This window comes from Orbicella franksi, chromosome 13 (assembly GCF_964199315.1).
Source record: "Orbicella franksi chromosome 13, jaOrbFran1.1, whole genome shotgun sequence".
In the NCBI taxonomy this organism is placed as follows: Eukaryota; Metazoa; Cnidaria; class Anthozoa; order Scleractinia; family Merulinidae; genus Orbicella; species Orbicella franksi.
In genome coordinates, this window is record NC_138157.1 from 2344937 (window position 1) to 2367082 (window position 22146).

The 22146-nt window shown below is 38.4% G+C and overlaps 3 protein-coding genes across 3 annotated transcripts in view; 2 read left to right on the top strand and 1 right to left on the bottom strand.

The window, feature by feature from the left end:
• The window catches only part of LOC145465748 (DNA topoisomerase 1-like), a 59688-nt gene that overhangs the window by 12173 nt on the left and 25369 nt on the right, over nt 1–22146 (bottom strand). The window lies entirely within an intron of this gene.
• LOC145465756 (microfibril-associated glycoprotein 4-like) lies at nt 3982–16712 on the top strand. The gene is made up of 5 exons (XM_081449515.1): nt 3982–4443; nt 4990–5139; nt 5332–5454; nt 15588–15968; nt 16450–16712. Exons 1-5 carry the CDS (start codon nt 4134–4136, stop codon nt 16710–16712), a joined length of 1227 nt encoding a protein of 408 aa, XP_081305641.1. The 5' UTR covers nt 3982–4133.
• On the top strand, nt 13341–14647 carry LOC145465758 (uncharacterized). Its single transcript, XM_081449517.1, has 2 exons — nt 13341–13650; nt 14243–14647. The coding sequence occupies exons 1-2, from the start codon at nt 13452–13454 to the stop codon at nt 14518–14520; spliced, it is 477 nt and encodes a 158-aa protein (XP_081305643.1). The 5' UTR covers nt 13341–13451; the 3' UTR covers nt 14521–14647.

Below are 22146 nucleotides of genomic sequence, written 5' to 3' on the forward strand. Positions count from 1 at the left end.
TTCTTGTGTTTCTGTTCGAAACACTTCAATTCTTTACAATGAATATCAGACTTATTTTGTATTAAAGCCTACTGATGAAGGAAGTTGATTTATGGACCACGGATACGTTTGACGTATTGTTTTCGGTTCAATCGGCGAGATACTCAGGGAAAGAAATCCCATTTCCAAATTTCATTTAAAAAGATCTCTCTGATGAGTCATTCTTTCACCGATGAAGAATGACTAACATTACTTCTCTTTGATCTTGTAATTATGGTTGCACGTCACAGCCTGACGTTTTTGGGAGGCTCATAATGCGGCAACTTCCACATGAATTAAAAATTAAGTAAGTTAAATTTGAGAAGATTACCTGTCGCAGTATGTGTCTGTTGGGTTTAGATTATCTGTATTTTATGACTTTCGCAATTAGGACTGCTGCTAGTTAGATAAAAGTTTACAGCAGACAGGTGCAAAGTTATGCCCCTCTAGGAGCATTAAGGTTCAACAAACTAAATTGCAGTGTTAAATAATGTTTGTTTAACGAAGGACAGAGTGCCAGTAGAGACACTTACACGATACACTGCTTTTTCTTCCAACAGCTTTGGATTAAATAAATGCGACTAGAAAATTCACAGATAGCACAATATGCTGTGCGATTGACTTGCTCACAATTTGCAAAAGCCGAGCTCGAAAAGAGAAAAATTTCCGCGACTATCAAAAAGATCCGAATGCAAAGGGCGTCATGTAGAGGAGCGTAAGATTTTGAGAAAGAAGAGTTAAACGAAGAACTAGTGGAGTCAAAGGGGGTTGATCAAGATTCATCTGGAGCTGTATAGCCAAATTAAGGCGTCATTATTTGTTATTTTATCCCACTGTTTATTGCATCCTCATTAAAAACAATTTGGCCGTACAATTCTGCTTTAATGATGTCTGGTCTGGAGATGAGGCCAAATATTTTTAAAAATTTTTTTTTTAAAGAAACCAAATACTGGATGGGCAACAGGATCTAAAAAAAATTGAATAGACGTACAAATATTGTGCTGGAATTCTCGTGTATTCAATAATAATTACCTCAGATCTTGTACAGGGGGTGACAATTATATTTAGCCTCCGGGAAATTTAGAGACCATAATGTTGATCTAGCATGATAGTGTGTTTTTCATGTCTCCTAAAAGCTGTAAGGCTATATATTTCGCTGACAAGAGGCAAAGACGGCAAGCGTTGTCCCCGCGATTTGAACTGAAAGACATTTTAAACATTGTAATAAAACGGCAAGTTTGTTACTAAGAAAATGTTGAGCTCAATTCAAGCACGCCTCTTCGCGTAAGACTGATAGCATGACATTTGTCGGTGATAATGAGGTGAAAAAGAAATAATAATCCGTCTGTGATGTAAATAGTGGGAAGTCAAGAACAAGATGATTACAAGATGACGACTGCGTTTCCTGTTCAAAATCCCTTTATTCCAGGTTATACCCAGCCCGTGCAGCAGGCATTCCCCTTCCCTGTTTATGTCAAAGCGTTGTTACTTCCCAGACCGGTTTTACACAAAATAGTTTTCAAAAGAAACCGAAGAAATCATAAGACAATAGTTGACAAAAATGTTTTGACAATATCTAGTTATATTTATTGCGATTCAATTTTGCCTCCAGGGAAACTAAACACCTTGTAAGTTTTAAAAAAGTCATCGCGGAATCACGGTAGAATTCAGGGAATATTGAACAACAACGGTCATATAGTTTGTCTATTTTTTACTACGAAGAAACCAAGTCGATTTGGGCAACTCTTGGTATTTCGATCTGGAATGGAGTAAACCCTGAGTCACCATGACCAAGAGATTATAACTTATTCATGAAAGTAAAACAGTTTTTTAACTTCTCCCCGTCAATAGTGAGAAACACATTCGCTCCTCGCGGAACGAATAGAAAGCCGATTTTTTTTTTCTTATCCACTAGCTTTTCAAGAACTCGTATAAACTAACTTGACGGTTCCGTGAATCTTCGTAAAGAGTTTACATGCCTTTAGTAAAACTGCCAGAACTATCTCTTTTCGGAGATAACTGTCGCCGACCACTGCCCTCTTTCTCATAATAAATGGAAACAGTTAAAAGTATGTTTGGCCGCTCTTGTGGCCGTCTCAAAGGATGCCGAAGTTAGTGGTTGCACCATCCATGCCATCCAATTTTGAGATCTTTACACATTTTACGAAGAGAGTAAGTGTGATTTTCTGTTTTTCACCCGCACTGATCCCGCCATCATTTCAAAATTATCTCGCATCTTGCCTGTCAAAATACACAAATCCCTCTCCCGCCAAGCATTTTTATCCCGCATCCCGCTATTAAAATTTTCGTCATCCCGCATCCCGCCGCCAAACCTTTGTTGGACCCTTCTCTTATATTTCTCATAATCTTCAATAGCTTTCTCTGAACGTAATTAAATAGGCATGGAGCGATAAGGTCTACAGGTTATTGCCTACACTAAAATGTTGCATAACTACCTACACCACGAACAATTCTTAGCTAACACAATCCCAGTAATAGGTTTTCTTTACTCAGGGTTTAATCTTTAATATTCAGGCTTAAATGAGACGCTTTTTTTCGATTTACTCTCAAGTTTTTTGTCAAACGAACTTGGGAAAGTGGGTTTTCAGTCTTACTTTAGAGTCCAGTATCATGACGCCCAATTTGTTGGATCATAAAAGATTTAAACCGCTCTCAAAATTTCCCGAAATTAAGAGTTGTCCTTCCAAAACAAAAATTAACTGAAAGAAATTGAAGCCATATTTTATGGGTGACTATAAGAAAACGGCCATTCCAAAGCAAATGATTTAAACTTCCTCGATAGTTTTTTTCATCACATAATTTTAAGTCTTTACCAAGGAAAGCATCTGACAGGGCATTGCCAAGGTGGTTAGAATATCATTATCACACAAATGCTCAGTCATTTATCTTTACGGCAGATATAAAGGTTACCATAGCAACGAGACACCTGTTAGCTTTGAAAACTTATAATTCAAAAGCGACTCGGTCAACCCCACTGTAGATAAAACTCCTTTGCAAAGTTAAAAAAATCATTTCATGAATTCAGAGTCACCTTTTAAAAATTGTTGAAAATTTAACATGAGCCCCTTGACAGAGTATTTTAAATTTTGCAGAAAGTTTTATCTTAACATGTACCACATTTCAATGATAAAATATAAGGGTCGCCAAGTCGTTGTTTTAGAAATAAGGTCCTAACTTAAATTAAAATTAAAGCGGTTTTAGCAGGTTTTACTGTTCGTATATTAGCCTATTACGTCACAAAGATAACAAAAAGGTGTAGGCATTGTTGTAAAACCACTATTGTAACATCACTTAATAAAGATTCGTAGTATTGATGTATCAAAGTATAACCATTCTTTTTCTGGTTTAATTCTTACATATTTTCCACAATGGGAACATCGCGTGTTGCAATTAAACCATAAGAACCAGTGGATGTCGAAGGCACTGTCTGAAATTATTTCACACGCAGACAGGAAGATAAACAAAACGGGGAACACAAAAGGAAGAACTAGAAACAGAATTAAAAACAATATTGACATCCCGCCGCTCGTTTTACAAAAAAAGTAAGCTTTTCACTATTAATTCAAATTTGAATAAAGGAAAATTAAGTAGTTCTTACAAACAATCCCCGGAAGTCTTTAACTTTCCAATAAAATATCAACTTACATGCATCTCAACATCATAGTGTACTACGGCTGGTGTGCAAGCTACTTATACTCATTAACAGGCTTAGCTTTGCAAGACCCCATCACAGTATCTCGCCCAACCGCTATCTTCCAGTAAGTTTACATTAGCTGTTAATTCTGCTATTTACAAAACTTAACCGATCCACAACGTATGTTGCAAAAAGGTCTTTATAATTCTCGTGCTGTATGATAGTATTTTATATTTTATTACGCAGGAGTCAACAATTTCTCTGTCGCGGTGCCGTTAAAAATCGAGGAAGAAAACATGAGCCAGAAAGGTAAGTGCAACAAAGAACTTTAAAAAACACCGACTTTCAAGTACCCAAGACAAGTCAGATAAAGCCAATGATTTTTTGGTGGAGCCTATTAATTGAACGATGCCATGTTTGTGTTAATCTCCCCACAGTTAGAAATTGAAAGTCCTGGAAAATGCTGTGGACCGTTCACTGCTTTTTTCTCTTCGCCGGCTTCTTTATGGATCGCGTATCTGCTGGCAAGCAATGCAGAGAGGAACGGAGCATAAATGGGATGGCTTTACAGGGATTTATCTTGAAAAAGTTCTTCGTTAGAGCTCTTCACGAGTGTGATATCAGCTGTGAAACAGAAATAACCTGTCAAAGCTATAACTACGTCTTAGGGGAAAAGTCGTGCGAACTGAATAACCGCACCAAGGAGGCAAGGCCCGAACATTTCCGCTCAGACCCGGCACGGTTTTACAAAAGACACTTGAGCAACCGGGGTATGCGCAAAAAAATTAAGAAAGCTTAAACATAGACATTTTTGAGAGGCGGACATCAACCGGAATTCCAATGTTATCGCCAAAGGAAGAAGATAAAACTTCCAGTTTCCGTCATTGTTTTAAAACTGTCTGTGCTTACGATTTAAGATTAATGCCTAAAATTTCCCCAAATTAATAGAACGTTGTTTTCCCGAAAATTTAATGCTCTTTAATACTCCTGGAGGGCTTTTCCTTCGAGAGAAGAATCTGTATCGAGTGCCAAATTTTAATTGGCCCTATTTGCAACATTTTCGGAAATTTCATCCCTGGAAGTTTTCTGGGTAATGGTTCCCTGAAAGTAGTTACTTATTTTATTTCGATATCGGCGTATCTCGATGAAATGATGAAATTTTCCCCCGTTTTTATCATTTTATTAAAAACAAGATTTCTGTGGGCAGCTATCAGCCTCCATTGACAGAAACACTGTATTTATTATGATAGAGACCAACGTAGTATAATTAGTAAATTTGTAATTTTTTTTTTCTTTTCTTTTTTTTTTGATCTAAGTTCCTCTGGGTTCTATTCCGGAGCTCCCAGCGCATTCATGTCAGGAAATAAAGGCAAGCGAAGGCAAAGACACCATTATCAGCAAGTACTGGCTGGATCCGACTGCGAATGGAACGGCAGTTTTGGTTTATTGTGACATGGATTTAGAAGGTTACTCGCAATCAGCTTTCATGCCATTTCTGTATTGTTTTTAGTATGACTTGGGTTTTGATTTCGTCGATTTCTTCTCTGTTTAAAATAGAAGTAAACTTCTGGACTTTTCTTTGAGTATCACAGCATTTTCATCTAGTTTATGACAAAGGTTAACGTTAAAAAGTTCTTTTTTAATCATTTGCAATGTAGATGTCGATGAATGTATCACCGGCAACCACGACTGCGACGTGAATGCAAACTGCACCAACACTGTTGGCGGACATAACTGCACTTGTAAGGAAGGGTTTACTGGAGATGGTCGCTTGTGTTCAGGTAGACTCATCTTTTCGTGTAAAACTTGGGCAAGCTGTAATAACAGTGTAAAACGTCTGCTATCTCTTGGATAGGATAATCTTTATTTATAATATTTGCTTCATTACATAAGCGATACAGTTTCTGATGGAGCTACAAAAACATTTGTTCTGAATACTGAAAGGGCATAGCATGATTCACTGTCCCAAGGAATTTGAGCCCAAAGTATTAAATACTTTCCGTGTGCGACGCGGGTTTAAAAACTCCAAATTTTACAAAGAATGTATGGAATCAGTATCGCTTTTGCCACCCAGAAAATTTTGCAGTTTTTGAAAGCCAATTTCCTTTCGAATATGGGCTCTATTCAGTCCAACTATCATCTCTTTATTATATGACGGGGAAATTACCTCACTGTGATTGGCTGAAAGCAGAAAAATTTATGTGATTACAGTACTGTGCAACTTAATGCAGGTGCCCTCGTATTTTATTTAGTCATATGATAAATGAGTAGTCGTACAAAAGCTCGTATCACTCGTAATGGAAATCGTAATTGTATATGGATGTTACACAAAAGTAAGTTCGTATCGCCATATTTATGTGCCGTTTTTCCTCGCCATAAACGGCGCCTGCGGGGACTTCGCAAATGAAAAAATTTCTTCCAGGAACAAACTCGCTCCATATTGCAATTTTCATCATTTCTTTTTTCCTGCAGCTTACAGAAACTGCGATGAAATCTACAAATCTGGTGAACGAACAGACGGTGTGTACACCATCAAACCTGACAGTTTGCCTGCCTTTGGTGTGTTTTGTGACCAAACAACAGACGGTGGGGGGTGGACAGTATTCCAGAAGAGACTGGACGGTTCTGTTGATTTTTTCCTTGACTGGAGCGATTACAAAGTTGGTTTTGGTGACCTGAATGATGAATTTTGGCTCGGACTGGACAAAATTCACCGCCTGACCTCAGATAATAACAGCATGCTGCGCGTGGACTTGGAAGACTTTGGAGGGAATACCGCTCATGCCGAGTATAACAAGTTTGGTGTTATGAGTGAGAATGACAAGTACAAGCTGATCCTCGGTTCTTACTCAGGTGGTTCGCGTCGTTTCCTCTCGCTATGTTTGTTGTAGCGACAATTTGTAAATGTATCGATACAATTAAAAACACGTTAAAACGCAACCAAATCTGGTGGGTCAAAACAACAACTAGGACGGCTGAAAGTTTGAGAAGCGAATCAATTAACACCTTCCGCACAAATAAAATCTTAAGAACGGCTGACTGTTAGGATCGAGAAACGTCGGTCAACGTCCCATTTGACAAATCGCTCATATTTTGCCCAAAGATACCCTTAGGTGACCTAATTCTAAAAATCATATTTAAAGGTTCCAGCGAATTTTTATTTTTCAGAAATTCGCGAAAATTTGAAAGCGCGGTCAAAGTGCGGTTTTTCGTGTAATAAAATGACCGAAAGAAGGTGCGAGGACGAAGCGCTGCTAGAGTCTTAAAATAAACTCAGTTGACTTCAAACTTCACACAAATGTGGAACAACCACTCTAATTTATTCCTCGCTTTAAACTAATCTCAGATATGTTGATATAGTGGTTTTCCGAACCATTTTAAAAACAGCTATGAAGCGTGTGAAAAATAACGGTAAAATATAGGTCATGTTTAACAGCATAAAAATGCATCTGGTACCTCACTTTCCGATTATTTTACTTGACAGCCTTAAAATATCATTATTAAAGATATACCATGCCAAGTTTCATGCTCGAACTCGCAGTATTTCCCTTTGTGAAAAACGAAAATCTATGTCAATGTGTTCGGCGCAAATAACACAATAATTATGCACGAACCAGAGACAAATCAATTTCAATGGCGAAAGTAAAAGGCTATCATTAATTATTAAATTCTCAGCCTCGGATAATGCAATTCCAACTTTCTGATTGGTTCACTGGATCTCGGTTACCAGCCATTATACCTGCGTTTGACCTTATATGGAAATGAAAGCGGCAAATGTCGCTCGGCATGAGCTTTTTCGCGTGAAGCAAAGTTTCGTCGACAAAAAAAATGGATGAAAAAAAGCACATTCGGTGAGCTATCTACACAGCAAATACAGGAAATTATGGACAATGCCGACCCAGTAACAACAAAAAAGCCACAAAGCTCGAGATAAGATTATCTCCCTTAAAGTTGCAAAATTAAAATATGACCGGCGAGATTTTACGCATTCATGAAGATTATGTAACAAAAACAAATTTTACCTGAACAGAATGGCTTGCTAGTCCTGGTGGCACCAAATTTTCGAAACCGATATAAGAAATGTCAAAAGAAGAACTGAATGTTCAGTTGAAGTGTTTTTACTCGTCTGCGAGGAAGAAAGATGACACGTATTGCAAAATTTCATTGATTAAATCCATTAAAGCCGCCAGTTGATCATTAGGGAGCTTACGAATCGACGACTTTTGCACGACGCCGCCGTTAGATTGCGTGACATGCTCACTGCGCATGCGTTTCTGAGCACTTCCCAGCTTCGCGCCAAAGTCGACGACGTTGGTGAGAGCGATTTGCCGGCGTCTTGGAAACAGGAGGCCGTGAGGTTAGTTTTCAAAGTTTTCCCTCGATACTTCGGGTATTTTTGCCAGATAATTTAAGTATCACATTAGGGGCATGTCCTTGATGTTTGATTTTAATTTTATTTGCCTGTTTTCGTTCAAGAAACGACCTTCTACAGTGCCATGGCGAACGCTATGAGTTCAACCAACACTGAAAGCGGTCAAAGCACGACACGGTGTGAATGAAAAGCAAATTGCTGTATGAAAAATCTTTCATTTTAATCACGCTTCACTGAAATATAAGACATTTTTTGGTGTACAATGAATTTGAAAAGACTAAAAGGTTTTAGCATTCGTGTCGACAGTTAGAAACAAGGACTAGATAGCTCAACTAGAGAGCTAGGCGATTTTTTCCTCTGTTGTTTTGAGTGGTCTTATAGCCAGCCTAATCTTTTAGAACCCAAATTTTTCTCGACGTACAGCTGCGCTTTCTTTTCTGCCATGCTAGCACATTTTGTTGGTTTGTCTTGAGTATTTTTTTTCTCGAGCTCCTGAGACAATAAAAATTTGCCGGTCGCGCATAAACGTCGTCGTCTTTACTGCGAATCGTAAATTCAAATTTCTACAGGACGACGACGCGAGACTATAAGGTGACCCAACGGCGCCGTCGTCCGAAAGTCGTCGATTCGTAAGCTCCCTATTTCCTTCGCACGCCGCCGCACAACAAACCGTTTTCCATTATCTCTGACCAGGCAAATAAATTATTAGAGCATATGCATTTGTAAAAGGCCGCAGGAAAACAGGCATAATTGCCGGCGTAGTCCATAAGAAACCAGTTTCCAATGAGCAGATGAGGAAACTGTTCGACTAAGCAAGCTCGGATCGGCCGAGAGCAAGAATCCCGCACAGCTACAGAGGACGACCTAGTTTTATCTCAGTCTCTTTTTTGGCCGAGGACGACGAGAGAATCAATGACAGCTAGCGCCAACAATTCTGTCCTTGCGAAAAACACCTCAAGGAGTTGAGTGTTTTGAGCTGAACCGAAGTAAGCCCGGTTCTTTACCAGCCACGAAAAACCACCAGGGTGGCCTCGGAGATTCTGAAGATGAATCTGACGCTAAGATAGTTTCTGTCCTTGACTCTAAAACTGACCAACAATGAGCTCCACACATACAGCTCGAAATGCCAAGGCTTTCAAAGTAAGGGAATCCTGAGAGAGATCTTGTCGAGGATAATTTTGGCACAACGTCTGTGTCACATGGCGATCAAAGTTTTCCGCAGCATTATTACGATGGCAATGTGCAAGTGCACAATTATTCGGCTCTTCTCCATGACTCGAACTCGAACGCTTTTCAAACTTTCTGGCCAAGGTTATATATCCTTCATTTGATAGACGTTTCTTGAATTCTACTTGATTGCAATTTCATTCAGCAAATTCGTTTGCTTCGCTCTCAAATTTTTCATTCAACTAATTTTACAAACAGCGCGCATGTCATGTGATTTCCCACTTGTTGTTGTTTTTGTCACATCCACTTCCGGTCGTTTTGTAAAATTAAAACCCAATAAAATTAAGCTATATTTCCAAGAGTACAAACGCACCGAATTTAATAAAACAATTATTCCATTCGCGCTTGTTGGATATGAGATTGGTTATAGCCAACTCGGCCCTACGAGCCTCGTTGGCTATTTACCATCTCATATCCAACGCACGCTCATGGAATAATTGTTAATTAGAATCCCGTCAATTCACTGCTATCAGTAGAAACATAATGTCCACTGCATAAAAACTGTTTTTAGACGTTTTCGAACCATTGCGCGTTAACTTTGTTTAATTTCGTGTCCGCCGTCATATCTAGTTTGTCATCGCGTGTATTTCCTTAATGTCAACAACACGTGAATAGTTGTCATAACAAACGCAAGAGATTTCCTGGAACCTAAATGTTTTCGATTCACCAAAACGCTTTAAGTTCGTTAAGACACAATAATGGGTATACATCAAAGTCTGCGGTGACATCAAAATATATCTTTAACTAGAAACCGCAAAAGAGAGAGAGATCTCTGAGAAATTTTACTTTGTTTTTACTTTAGTTTGCATTGCCTTATTTAACCGAACAACTTATGATTGAAATTTTTTGTGCAGTTTTCACCTTTTAAAACATGTAGGATAAATGAAATTATTCTCTTCCATTCTGGTTGGTTCATTTATAGTTAACTGATGGTTAACTGATTACAGTCTGCAATCATGCTGGGAAGCTCATAATTATGATTGAGGTTTCATAAATATGCTGGGCACGCACAGCAACTATTGCGTTCAGAACATCGCTACAAGTGCTGAATCAGCCAAATTTATTTGGTCAACAGTCTTTTCTGTTTTTCTTTTTTTTTGAAATACTTGAATTCTTGTCCACGAATATCAGGCTTTGTCAATTAACAAAGACGAAGAAAGTTGCATTATGGGCCACGGATAAGTCTGACTGTGATCATCTATTCATATTTTATGTCTGTTTGATTGCCTACACGTAGCTCAAGAAACTCCATTTCCGAGTCTCATTTAAAACAACGCTTTGATGAATAATTCTTTCAGTAAACGTCTGGTCTCCTTGTTAGATGATTAAAGACTACCGCTGATGACTCAACAAAACTTAAAGAATGACTCAGAAAAGATTAACATCACATTTTGTACGATGGTTACAAATCACAGCCTGACATTTTGGCCGCGTTAACAGCTGTGTGAATTAAAAATATCAGTAATTTAGGTTTAAGATGATTACCTGCTGTCGCAAAGCCAACTGTGTCTTTTCAAGGCTTTAATTATCTTTAATTTCGTCCGACTGTAATTTCTGCCTGCACAGATAATAAAATCTCCCTGGGAGAATTCCATAGAAACCGATATTGCGTCTTAGGACGAAACCGAAGATCAGAGGAAAACAATTGACAAGTAAATTCGACTAAGGTTATAGTGATTCAAGAGCGATTGGACAGGCGCTAGTCATGATATTAATTTAGCCTTAGTCTTAAAGATGGTGCCTAGTTTTGTTAGTGCTCACACCGTTCTGCGCAGGTTTAAGCGGCAAGCGCGCGCTGGGGTTGGCATTGACATTAAGTTTAAAAAAAGGAAATTATGTGCGGACGGTGTTTGGATATCTGATCTTAATTAGCATAGATTTTTTACGATTTTATTTCTCTGTTTTCTCGTTAGTTTTAGTTTCGATTGAGAAAATATATCAAACACTCAAGACAGTGTTTGACCACATTTCTCTGCCATTCTGAGTGGTTCATAATTACGTTGTTAGCTCTACTATTACGCTGGGAGGCTCATGATTATGCTGAGTGTAGGCTCATAATTATGCTCAGAGGCGCTGAGAACTTGCAGCAGCTATTACGTTCGGACAACTGCTATATATGCTGATCCAGCAAATTGTATTCGGAAAAGACTCTTCCGTTTTGGTTCAAAATACTTGAATTCCTTCCAACGAATATCAGACTTTGTTTTTATTTAAGACTACTCAACTGCAGCTGACTGAATTTGGATTACGGCCACGACTAATAGCAAGTTTGACCGGCCTTAATCTATTCATATCGTTTTCTGTTTCATCGGCTATACTCAGCTACAGAAATCCCATTTTATAATTTATTCACAGCAACTCTCTGAGTCATTCTTTCAGTAAATATTGATCTTCCTGTTGGAATATAGGCTTTAAATGATTCTTGCCAGATAACTCCACTTAAATTAAAAATACAGTAAGTTAAATTCATGAAGACAACCTGTCACAGTATGTGTTTGCTGGGTTTTAATCATCTTTATTTTAGGACGTTCGCAATTAGGACTGCTGCCAGTTAGTTAACAGGTGCAAAAATTATGCCTCTGCAGGAGCAAACTGTATTAAATATAAAGGTTCACCAAACCAAGTTGAAGTGTTAAATAACGCTTTTTAACCCCGGACTAAACGCCAGTAGAGACACTTACACGATTTACGTTTTATTTTTTTTTTGAACCAGCTTTGGAAAAAATAAATGCAATTAAAACTCGCAGATAGAACAATACGCCGTGTAATAGATTTGCTCACAAGCCAATTTACGAAAGCCGACATTGGAAAAAGAGAAAATTTCCGCGCCTCTCAAAACCCAAAAGCGGAGGGCGCGGTGAAGATCATATAGAGGAGCGTAGAATTCTGAGAAAGAAGCGTTATACGAAGAACTAATGGAGTCAAGAAAGGTTCATTTGCAGCTGTATAGCTAAATTAACGCTTCATTATTTGTTATGTCATCCCACTGTTTATTGTTTCTTCATAGAAAATTGTGTTGTGCAATTCTGCTTTATATGATGTTTGGTCTGAAGAAACCAAAGACTGGATGGACGCAACAGTACCTTAAACAAGATTTGAACAGACTCAAAGATTATGCTGTAAGCTTTTAACATCGCAAACGGCAAGTTTATTACCAAGAAAATGTTGCGCTAAATTAAAGCACACTTATTCCTTTAGACTCAATGCGTCGCATTTGCTAGAGGTAATAATCCGTATGTGATGTAAGTACTGGGAAGCCAACAACAAAACGTTTCCAAGTTTACGACTGAGTTTCCTGCTTCGTTTCAATGCATTGATGTTTTGTAATTTCGATTGGGAACAAAATTCCTTTTCTCCCGGTTAGCGTGCGTAGCAGGCATCCCCCATCCCCGTTTATATTTACTAGATCCCTCCCTCAAGTTCTGGTTTTCGATTCTGAGTGTGCAAAGAAATTATTTCAATCATTATGATGCGCGCTGGTAATCACGGTTAAAAAGACTCGAAACGAATGAAGAAATCAGTAATTATTAAAAACTTCTGCCAACGTATAATTAGGGCTTGGGTAATTAACTCATCGAACTTTGTTTAACTTGTTTTTGTTCTGTCCGACTGTTTATTCTTCCCCTACAGCTGACAAATATTTGTTAACAAAAACTGGTAGAATTCTATTGAAGGCGATGTCACTTCTCAGGACATCACATTTCCAAAATAGTTTTTAAAAGAAACCGAAGATAAAAAGAAAATAGTTGACTTAACTAGAACTTTTGAATAAAGTTATATTGAAATTTAACTTCGATTGGACAGAGTCTGGACAGGTGCTATTCATGACATAAATTTAGCCTCCTGGGAAATTGAACACCTTTTAAGTTTTAAAAATCCATGATAGAATTACGTGCGAATTCAGAGGATATTCAACAGGAGCCGTCATGCACCTTGTCTATCTTTATTATTATTTTTTCGAATTTTTTTTTTTAATTTAATAGTTCTTATTGATTTTCAAAATTTCATCACAAAGAATCCAAACCAATTCAGCCAACCCTCAGCGTTCCGATCTACAGGGGAGTAAAGCCTGAAGTTAGCATAAATTATACTTATTCATGAAAGTAAACAATAGCTTAATTTGACAGTATTAGGCAGTCCATCAAACCACTATAAACATTCTATTAAATTGGTCAAAACATGACTCCTGGTCTAATTCAACTTCTGCCCGTCAAAAGGGAAAAATACATACAGGCTGAAACTCACGAGCGTTCAATTTGCATACTTCTCTCCACAAACAGAAGAATGGCTCCTTTAAAGATTCAGCATGACATTTCTACTATCGTTTGCCTGTGTATCTCATTTGGAAACATTTTCCCATTATGCTGTGGTTGTTTTGGTAAGGGTTTGTTCTCGTAATTTACTCAGTTTCTTATTTTGCTCTTTCCAAAGCTTTCATATAACTACCGAATTCATTTTGTTTGCAAAACATTAGCTAACATTAGGTCTGCTTTAGTTGAAAGTTCAAGTACTATAAAATCTTCAGTTTGAACATCTCAGATATGGACAACATGTAAACGCAGGTGTACAGACTTATATATCGCTTGTCTGGTACGTGGGGATCTTCGAAAGGGCTTCAGTCACTCGGACAAATAACATTTCCTTGGTAAAGAATTTTTTTAGCCTATTTAAACTTAGCCAAGCTGGGAAAACGTTTCCAAGATTTTTTTCAAGAGAGAAGATGAACTGTCTGGGAAAGAAATAGACTGTAAAAAATACAGACAGAACGCTATAACATTACCATTTAAAACTTCCGCAATCATTCTCACCTATATGCTTTTGCTTCTTCTGATAACATCGCTTGAGGATATTCTTTTATACATTCCAGAAAACCTAGCTTGGCGATGGAAACGATCTGTCCGTGTGAGCAGGAGGCAGATACGTTTTATCAGGGGAAGCCATTTTGATATTTTATTTTTTTTTATTCACAGACGACGAATGCCGCGACATCATATTCAAGGAACCAGTTGCAAACAGAGCAATGAAGGATCACGTGATCAGGAGTGAGGAGGTCCCTAATGAAGGGACCTGTCGACTGCTATGTTATATGGAGCCCAGTTGTGTGTCCATCAATTTAGGACCTTTGGTGGGAGGAAAACACAAATGTGACTTGAATAATGCAACCGATGAAAAGCAATTGACCATCTTCCTTGCTGATGAGCCATCTTTCACCTATCTTGCCATTGAGGTAAACGTAATACAGAGTTAATAAATTATACAGAAGTCTGTTGATATATTTCTTTCAATCCTGATTGGCTAAAAATGTCATGATAGGTGTATAATGTACAATGAAAAATGAGAAGTCATTTATTTGCATTCATTAATTGTCTCTTTCCTTTCCCCTCGTAACAGAATTCCTGTAATAGCAGCCCATGTTTGAACAATGGCACATGTCAAGCTGCATTCACCAGTAAAGGTTTTCGTTGTATCTGTCGCCCTGGATTCACGGGAACAACTTGCAATGAAAGTAATGTATACCGATAACTTTTGCATGTCAACTTAAGAAAGGTCAAAAAAAGAAAAAAAGTCTATGGGGACAAAGAAACGTCGTCGAAAAGTACGAGAGAATATAAGCAGCTCCCGGGAACAGAGTGTTACCGGGCCAGTTTCAAAGAGTTCTACTGATAAGGAAGAAAAATATATTTTTTTATTGCTCTGTGCAATCGGCAGGAATCAGGTCCAAAATTCTTCTCGTGTGCAATACGAGGCCCACACAAAGGCAAGTTCGTATCTCCGTATTTGTGTGACTCTTTATTTTCGTCGCAATTCGACTTCACTCGTCCCAATAAACAGCGCCTGCGAGGTCTCCGCCAATGAAAAATTCCTCCTGCAACAAACTCGCTGTTGTACAAACCAGAAGACAAAACAAACATTGGACATTGAAGACTTTAATCTGTTTAAACTCGTCCATAGAGGTAGAATTTGACGGTACAGCTGAAATTACAAATGTAAGCTTGCGATTGATCAAAACGAAAGAAATACCGAATTACAAATGAAGGCGATGCAAATTAGATGAGCGATTAAATCATAAAATAAAGCAGACTTACATAGTTTTGGACGACTTCAGGCCTCCTTCCTTCAACATCGATGAAATAAAGCAAAAAAAAGGCGAACAGAATGCAGCTCTCAAACACACTTTCAAAACTCACAAGCCGTGAAAGGCAAATAGAATCCAGCACGTGACCCGCACAAAGGAGGGTACGGCAGGGGTGCGGGAAAAACTGTCTCTAACACTCGCACCATATCGAAATTTCCATTATTTCTTTTCTCCTGCAGCTTACAGAAACTGCGCTGAAATCTACAAATCCGGCGGAAGAAAAGACGGTGTGTACACCATCAAACCTGACGATTTTCCTGCCTTTGATGTGTTTTGTGACCAAATAACAGACGGTGGGGGATGGACAGTGTTCCAGAAGAGACTGGACGGTTCTGTTGATTTTTTCCTTGACTGGAGCGATTACAAAGTTGGTTTTGGTGATCTGAATGGTGAATTTTGGCTCGGACTGGACAAAATTCACCGCCTGACCTCAGATGATAACAGCATGCTGCGCGTGGACTTGGAAGACTTTGAAGGGAATACTGCTTATGCCGAGTATAACAAGTTTGGTGTTATGAGTGAGAATGACAAGTACAAGCTGGTCCTCGGTTCTTACTCAGGTGATTCGCTTCGTTTCCTGTCGCTATGTTTGTTGTAGCAACAATTTGTAAATTTATCGATGCAGTTAAAAACACATCGAAACGCAGCAAAATCTGGTAGGTCAAAACAACAGCAAGGACTGCTGAAAGTTTGGGAAGCGAATTAATTAACACCTTCGAGACTACTAAAAACCTTCAGCTCACCTCTCGTTCTCGAATTTTGACTCAGTTGTTTCTTTTTTTTACACGAAGGTCTACAGTGAGCTTTACATTACGTTCACATTCATATTTATTGCTTTGTTCGTCGCGATCAAGGAATGTGTCTAGTCATTTTTCTCTTTAGGACGACATGATCGTCACAGCTTTACAGAACAATGTGTTATCACCATTTCCACTCTTGCGAACACACATGAGTAAACAAGTTCACTCGGACAATTTATTTTCATTGTTAACTTTGTCTTACTTACAATAGTTAATCGTTTTTCAATCCAATCAGCTTCAGGAACTGCTGGTGACTCTCTCTCTTATCACAACGGTAAACCATTTTCAACTCTAGATCACGATAATGATGGCCCTGGCAAACACTGTGCCCAGAAGTTTCACGGAGCCTGGTGGTACAATCACTGTCACCATTCCAACCTGAATGGCAGGTATCATGATAAACCTAGCTCCGCCCATGGCGTTGGTGTGAACTGGAAAAAATGGAAGGGACATCGCTACTCCCTGAAGAAGACCGAGATGAAAATGAGACTAGTGGATTTCTAAACTTTTCTCTTCAGTTTTGTTTGTGCTAAACACTGACGAATTTTTTAAGCTAAAAGGAAAAAATTAAGGCAAAAAAACTCGTCTTACCCAGGAAAAGGTTGTGTTACACAAGCACGGCTGCGCTTTCTGAAAGTAACCACCGCACGCTTATATATTTGAATCTAACCACGTAAACTTTGAGACGAGAGAAATGTACCGTGACGTCATCATGAGGCTTATAAGGACATATTAGTGGAAATGCTATAAGCTAATGCTATATTTTGTTTAAAATGTGCTCGAAAATGTTAACAGACTCACGCTTACAGTTTGAATCGATAATTATTAAGATTGCTTTATTAGTATTTATGCCGATGTTTTGTAAATTATGTTCAGTATACATCAAAGTCAGCGGTGACATTAAAATTTATCTTTAACTAGAAACCGCAAAACAGAGAGAGATCTCTGAGAAATTTTACTTTGTTTTTACTTTGGTTTGTCTTATTTAACCGAAGAACTTGTGATTGCAATTTTTTTGTGCTGTTTTCATCTTTTAAAACATGTAGAGTAAATGAAACTATTCTCTTCCATTCTGGTTGGTTCATTTATAGTTAAACACTTGCAGTCCGCAATCATGCTGGGAAGCTCATAATTATGATTGAGGGCTCATAAATATGCTGGGCACTTACAGCAACTATTGCTTTCGAAACATCGCTACAAGTGCTGAATCAGCAAAATATGTTTGGTCAACAGTCTTTTCTGTTTTGTTCCAAATACTTGAATTCTTTTCAACGAATATCAGGCTTTGTTAATTAACAAAGACGAAGGAAGTTGCATTATGGGCTACGGATAAGTCTGACCTGCTATCACCTATACTTAGTTTATGTCTGTTTAATTGCCTACAAGAAGAAACTCCATTTCCGAGTCTCATTTCAAACAACTCTCTGATGAAGAATTCATTCAGTAAACGTCTTGTCTCGTTGTTAGATGATTAAAGACTACCGCTGATGACTCAACAAAATTTTTTAAAGAATGACTGAGAAAAGATTAACATCACATTTTGTACCATGGTACACACCACAGCCTGACATTTCGGCCGCGATAACAGTCATGTGAATTAAAATATAAATAGTTTAAGTTTAAGATGATTACCTGCTGTCGCAAAGCCAATTTTGTCTGTTCAGGGCTTTAGTTATCTTTAATTTCCTCCAACTGTAATTTCTGTCAACACAGATAAGAAAATCTCCCGGGGAGAATTCTATAAAAACCGATGTTGCGTCTTAGGACAGTATTATCCGTTAAATAGTTTTAAAAAGACAACGAAGATGAGAGGATAACAATTGACAAGTAAATTTGACTAGGGTTATATTGATTCAAGAGCGATTGGAGAGGCGTTAGTCCTGATTTTAATTTAGCCTACACCTCTTAAGGACGGTGACTACTTTTGTAAGTGCGCACACCGTTCAGCGCAGGTTTAAGCTCCAATCGCGCGCTGGGGTTGACATTGACTTCTCAAACTCATTAATAGTTCATCAAGCTTTAAAAAAGGAAATCAGAAGCGTGACGATGTTTGCATAGATTTTCGACGATTTTATTCTTGTGTTTCCTCGTCAGTTTTAGTCTCGATCGAGAAAATATATCAAACACTCAAGACAGTGTTTGACCACATTTCCAAACACCTCGAAGTTCGTCAAAAATACTCGGCTGCGTGTCGTATCAGTCAACTCTCTTCTCGGTGTTTGGAAATGAAGTCAAACACATTCTTTCGTGCTTGATTAACTACTTAATAACCGAGAGTGAGGTCGTTACGGGAAAATCTGAAACTGAGGCCTTGCCGTATTGACCGAGCGATAGCGAGGTCAATACGGTAGGCCGAGATTTGAGATTTTCCCGTAACGACCGAACGGTCGAGGTTATTAAGTTGTTTATTATATGGCTCATCAATAAAGAAAAAAAAAATCATTCGAGCGGAAGTCGTCAATACATCCGGCGATGCGCGCGTTTACCGATTCATTCATCGTCTCAAACCCAGGGCAAAACTACACAGTTAGCGAACTTCACCACTATATTACGTATTCCGTTAAAAACACTCATTTCTTTACGGGAAAAGTGACTGTCACAGCCTCAAATACGTATTTTAGTATCGTGGTACCACAAGTTGATGTGGGAGTTTTTCCGACTTTTGTGGCGAAAAGTCAACGCATATAGAAAAGACAGCAAGTGCTTCAAAATTGTCCAAACCAACCGTCTTTCGGTGAAAGAAAATACTAATGCTTCAGAATGCACTGCTCAAAATAAGCTTAACTCGATCTTCGTATTCGCTTTCGACAACATATCTTCGCCCTCTTCATTCTGGGATTTATGGATGAACTTTTCAAGCCTTGTGAACGTCTGCAGTTATCAGAAACACTGCTACCGACAGAAACCGCCCGATTGTTTACGTCTGATGATCCTGGAAGTTGATTTACACTTGCTTGTGTCAAAGCGAGGGAATCTTTTTGATGAGAGCTTTGACGGAGTTCAATACTTCGGTAATTGTTGTGACTGAGATGATAACTTATAAGTTTCTTCGTGGTGTTCTGCTCAGGATGCATGACAGATCTGCCGATGGTGTTTTTCACTTAGCGATTTTAGCTTTACTTAAGACTCGGCAAACTTTGATTGTTGTTCACCAGTGCCCGCCAAGGTTACCGGCTGGTAAATCATCTATATAAGTTTTATTAAAGAAATATCTCTAAACTTTTAGCTACTTACATTCTCTTACTGATTTTAATCGGCTTTCATCGCTTCAATGCGCTTGAATTTTCAGAACCGGGCTCTTCCTAATTTGCATAATCCGTAATCGGCCCGTGGGCATTACGGCTGCATAATGACCGCTCAGATCTCGCTCTTAGCCAATCAGAGGGCGCGTTATATCGGCCACAAGCCAAAGCCATATAATAATATTACGTAATCAACTATGCTACCAAGTACACGACTGAAATGAAAGCAAAACTTTCCTACCGTGTCTTCGATGTCACCAACGAATACATGCACCTCGAAGCTTCCATAGCACTGAGGAAGGTTATATTACACCATTAAATGTTCAAATTGAAAGATGAAAATGAACTTACTGAACTATCTGTGTCATCATTACGATCTAGTATGTACAGAATGCGTGTGAATCAGAATTCACTCTTAAGTTATCCCACAGAAAAGAACAATAGTCAAAATTTTTCAGCGTAACATCGCAGAATAAAAAGTCAAAGAAAAATAAAAACATGTAATAATGGAAAGCAATGTTGTCTAAGCTAAATAAAGGGCGTTTCAAATATTTTCAAGTTGCTGTTTTATATTGTTGGGTTTGGGGATATATGAGGAAAAAAAAGCCGAGAAATGCAAACAGCTTCGATGGAGCTGTCTCGAATTTTCTCAAAGACATCTATCAGCCCTCGACTGGCCGAGCAACGGTCTGACAATTGACAAAATTAGAGCAAAATGAACGTTTGAAAAAAAAAAAGTGGACTTGGCCGCCACTCAGCTGTGTTCTATTTGAAATACGTGAATCCGATTGGTTCTCTCATCGTTTGTTATTTAATAATTATTCCACGAGCGCGCGTTGGATATGAGTTAGCTAAAATAATCTCATACCCTACAAGCGCGAGTGGAATAATTGTTTTATTAATAACGCCCTCCAAATTAAGAAAACTAAAATAAAATAACAATAAAAACGCCCCTCCAAAAGTCAAGCGTACGCTTACCGTATTTGAAGAGTATGGTATAATGGCTCACATACTATGATGGCTAAGCCAACGAAAACTCTGCAATTGCATTATCCAATGGTCCAGTTTTTAATACGGAACCGAAGTGGCATCCAAAAATTTGGCAGCTGTTCAACTCACTCGCGCTCTGAAGGAATTTTATCGGTAGACGAGGGAATGGAGCTGGGATAAATGGACCGTTTTCAATAGGCGGTTGTGTCATCCCTTCCGAAAATTTGGAATTTGTCCAATTACAGTATTTTTCTACACTCAAGTATCATTATGGATTAATTTTAGATCAATTTACGATATGTACAAAGTTTCTGATCCAAGATGGCGGGCTTAATGACCTCATAAATAATCTCCATCACAGATCTCGTCCACAAGAGATCTGAGAACGAGATGAGCTCAAGGCTCGATTTCCAGCTGTTCGGGAAACGAGCCCGCGGAACAAAGACCGGACGCGAGGGAACGGCGAAAATCGAGCCTAGATGGCCTCATAAGCAACAAAAATATCTCATCTCGTAGAGCAAGCTTAGAGCTACCTATATATTCTGAATACAAGCAAAATAGTTTTTATAATTCTTGTTATTAACGCGGGTTTCATCCACTATCCCACCCCCATATTTTTACCAGGTTTGCTTGTACGCAGCAGCGCGGCCAGGCTATGACAGCAAAGTTAAGTATTAAAAGGCTCTTAAGTTTATTAGATGGGCTTTATTAATCCCACAATGCAAAGCATTGCTTTACTGCCAACCTTACAATGGGTATGAAATATCTAAAATTCTAAAACACATACTAAACTAGGCGGCGAAAGCCTGTCCCTGTCCAATACTTCACAATGTAAAACTGGCGAGCAATTTAAATGCAGGTTATTCTATTTAAAAAGTGTTGTCCTCAAAGAATATGCCCTACAGGAAAGAAAGGTGTAGAGCAGTATACGAAACCACAAACAACTAAACGTGCTGCATGACAAGGAAGTTGTTGATCATAAAACACAGCAAGATCTGATGAATTTAAAATCATTTCTGAGTTTATCAAGTCAATCATTGCACGGATTTTAAAGTAATTTCAGCGATTTTTAAGAGACCGAAAAAAATTAGATCTCAGGTGGTGTTAGAAAATTCTTTAAAGTTTAATCGCAACAACTTTGATCTGCCAGAAACGATGAACAGAAATTGGGGTGTTGCACTTAAGAACGTTATAGATACATTAAAACGTTGTCAACTCATTTACTAAGTTACCCAGCATTCGTCACAAAAGTAAAGTAATCACGAGTCATGTTTCGTCCGTTTCCTCATTGAAAAGCTTGACGAAACATGCTGATTCCGTGGTATGCTATGCAATGAAATTTGTTGCAAGTTGCACTAAACATTGCTTTTAAAATGCAACACAGGTTTAAGAATGTTTTCGTTTAGTGAGGCTAATTTAAATGGATACAAAATAATCTTAAATTGGCAGCCATTTATTAAAAAGGTTCTATGCCAAGGGAAGTTTTTTTTAGTAGTAACGCTTCTAAGGGAATATCCGTCGACCATAGCACTCTGCGTGTGACGTCATTGGTATAGATTGTTCCGTTGGAAAACGAGACTTGGTTAATACGAAAAAACTGTTGAGGGACAAACAATGAGGAAAACAGATAGGTTCCGAACTCGACCGAATTTCAGGTAAAGCTGAAAAGTTCTGTAGTAGCAATGTTTGGCTACGAAAACAACTGT

Coding starts and splice junctions, on each gene's coding strand:
- LOC145465756 (XM_081449515.1), top strand. CDS start 4,134: ATGCTGTGGACCGTTCACTGCTTTTTTCTCTTCGCCGGCTTCTTTATG. Junction 4,444..4,989: donor AAGACACTTGAGCAACCGGG/GTATGCGCAAAA, acceptor TTTTGATCTAAG/TTCCTCTGGGTTCTATTCCG. Junction 15,969..16,449: donor GGTCCTCGGTTCTTACTCAG/GTGATTCGCTTC, acceptor AATCAGCTTCAG/GAACTGCTGGTGACTCTCTC.
- LOC145465758 (XM_081449517.1), top strand. CDS start 13,452: ATGACTCCTGGTCTAATTCAACTTCTGCCCGTCAAAAGGGAAAAATAC. Junction 13,651..14,242: donor ATTATGCTGTGGTTGTTTTG/GTAAGGGTTTGT, acceptor TTTTATTCACAG/ACGACGAATGCCGCGACATC.